The sequence below is a fragment of the Echinops telfairi genome, unplaced genomic scaffold (assembly GCF_000313985.2).
Source record: "Echinops telfairi isolate 266 unplaced genomic scaffold, ASM31398v2 ScPeMD7_7469;HRSCAF=8507_0, whole genome shotgun sequence".
In the NCBI taxonomy this organism is placed as follows: domain Eukaryota; kingdom Metazoa; phylum Chordata; class Mammalia; order Afrosoricida; family Tenrecidae; genus Echinops; species Echinops telfairi.
Window position 1 is genome coordinate 94,752,252 of NW_022111372.1, and position 1,873 is coordinate 94,754,124.

General features: G+C 43.3%; 1 protein-coding gene across 1 annotated transcript in view; it reads right to left on the reverse strand.

Annotated features, from left to right (window-relative positions):
* Positions 1-1,347, reverse strand: part of LOC123521046 (protocadherin beta-14-like) — a 2,532-nt gene extending 1,185 nt beyond the window's left edge. Inside the window, exon 1 of the mRNA XM_045284734.1 lies at positions 16-1,347. Within this exon, the coding sequence (XP_045140669.1) occupies positions 16-1,347 (1,332 nt within the window). The remainder of the gene's footprint in view (positions 1-15) is intronic.
* Between the last annotated feature and the right edge of the window lie 526 nt (positions 1,348-1,873).

Sequence of the window (1,873 nt, forward strand, 5' to 3'; positions counted from 1 at the left end):
GTCGGAGACCAGCACCCTGATGGTGTGCTCGGTTTTCAGCCTGGGGGACCCCAAGTCGGTGACGGTGATGGTGACGTTGTACTCGGCTCTAATCTCTCTGTCAAGTGCTTTGTCATTAACTAGAGTGAAGAAATTCTTGAAGGTGGGTTTAAGAATAAATGGGAGGTCATCCTGAATAGAACAGGTCACCTTCCCATTGTCCCCAGAATCTTTGTCTCGAACACTAAAAACAGCGATAAGTATCTCAGGTGTATTCTCTGGAATTCTGTTTGTAATTGAAGAAATAGTCACTTCTGGTGGGTTATCATTGATATCCACGACTTTAATCAGAAGAAGGCATTTTTCTGAAAGACCCCCACCATCCGTTGCCTGGATATTTATAGTATAGGATTGTGTCACTTCAAAATCCAGGAAAGCTCTTAAGTGAACATCTCCTGATGTTGGGTTGATTTCAAATGTTTTACGAATGTCTTCGGATGCATGGAAAAATGTGTAAGCTATTTCCCCATAATTTCCTGAATCCAAATCCTTAGCAGAGACCGTGATAATGCAAGAGCCAAGGGACATGTCCTCCAAGACCTGCACCTCGTAGAGCCCCTGTGGAAACTCAGGGGCGTTGTCATTGATGTCCAAGACTTTGATGATCACCGTGGTGGTTCCCGACCTGGGTGGGGACCCACCGTCCACCGCTGTAAGTGTTAATCTAAGTTCGGGCTCCTGTTCGTGATCCAATGGTCTGTTCAGGACCAGCTCTGGGGATTTCTGTCCTTCACTGCTGTCTCGGATTTTAATGTAGAAATATGAATTCGAACTAATTGTGTAGTTTTGAAGACCATTGCTTCCTATGTCTGAGTCTTGAGCACTCTCCATCAGGAACGTGCTCCCGATCGCGGTGCTTTCTGATACTTTCAGAAGTATTTCCTTGTCCAGGAATGTAGGAGCGTGATCATTTATATCTTGGATGTGCAGCTCAGCCCGAAAAAACTGTAAAGGATTTTTCAGTAATACTTGAAAATGCAGCACACAGGGCTGGGTGGAGCTGCATAGCTCCTCTCGGTCCAGTTTCTCATTTAAGATCAAATCTCCGGTCAGCACATCAAGGTGCAAATACTTTGGGTTATCATCAGACACCACCCGTGCCTCCCGGGAGGAGAGCTCCTCCACCCTCAACCCTAAGTCCCTTGCCAGGTTGACTACAAAGGAGCCAATTTCATTTTCCTCCGCAACAAAATAGCGCCCAGATTCCAGTGCCGCCTGAGACAATCCCAGCCAAACAAAGAGAATTAAGACTTGCCTTGTCTGCAGAGCTAGCGCCTCTCTGGTCTCTGCGGCTCCTTCAGGCAACATCTTGTGTGGAAATTAGAAAGCTCAACCCTAATTTTTGAAGCTGAAATTCTGGGTTTTTTGTTTGTTTTTCCTATATGAAATACCTGGAAGGTATACAACCGTCCAGAAGCTCCATTAATAACCTCTCTCTTCAGCTGCCAGGCGATCTCTGTTCCCCTGAATAACAGAGCCCACAGAGTCAGCGGACAGATTATTTTCATCTTATCCTGCAGCGCCACCATGCGTCTCTCTTGTTTCCTTAAAATTTCTTGTCTCTGGACAAGTAACTTATGAATACATCTGGGAGAAGGAGACTTCAAAAGGTCGTGGAAAAGTGGAATAAAAAAGATAATAGAAACTTTCTGTAAACTTTTAGAATCTCCCTCATATATTTTTTAATCTCCCTCATATCTTAAAGTAGATTTCAGACATATATATTGTATCTCTAAATATTCCAGTAAGTATATCTAATAGAAAAGAACTTTTAAAGACTATACTATTCATCTCACAGTAAAAAACTTAGCAAAAATGCCTTGTCTTTTAAAAT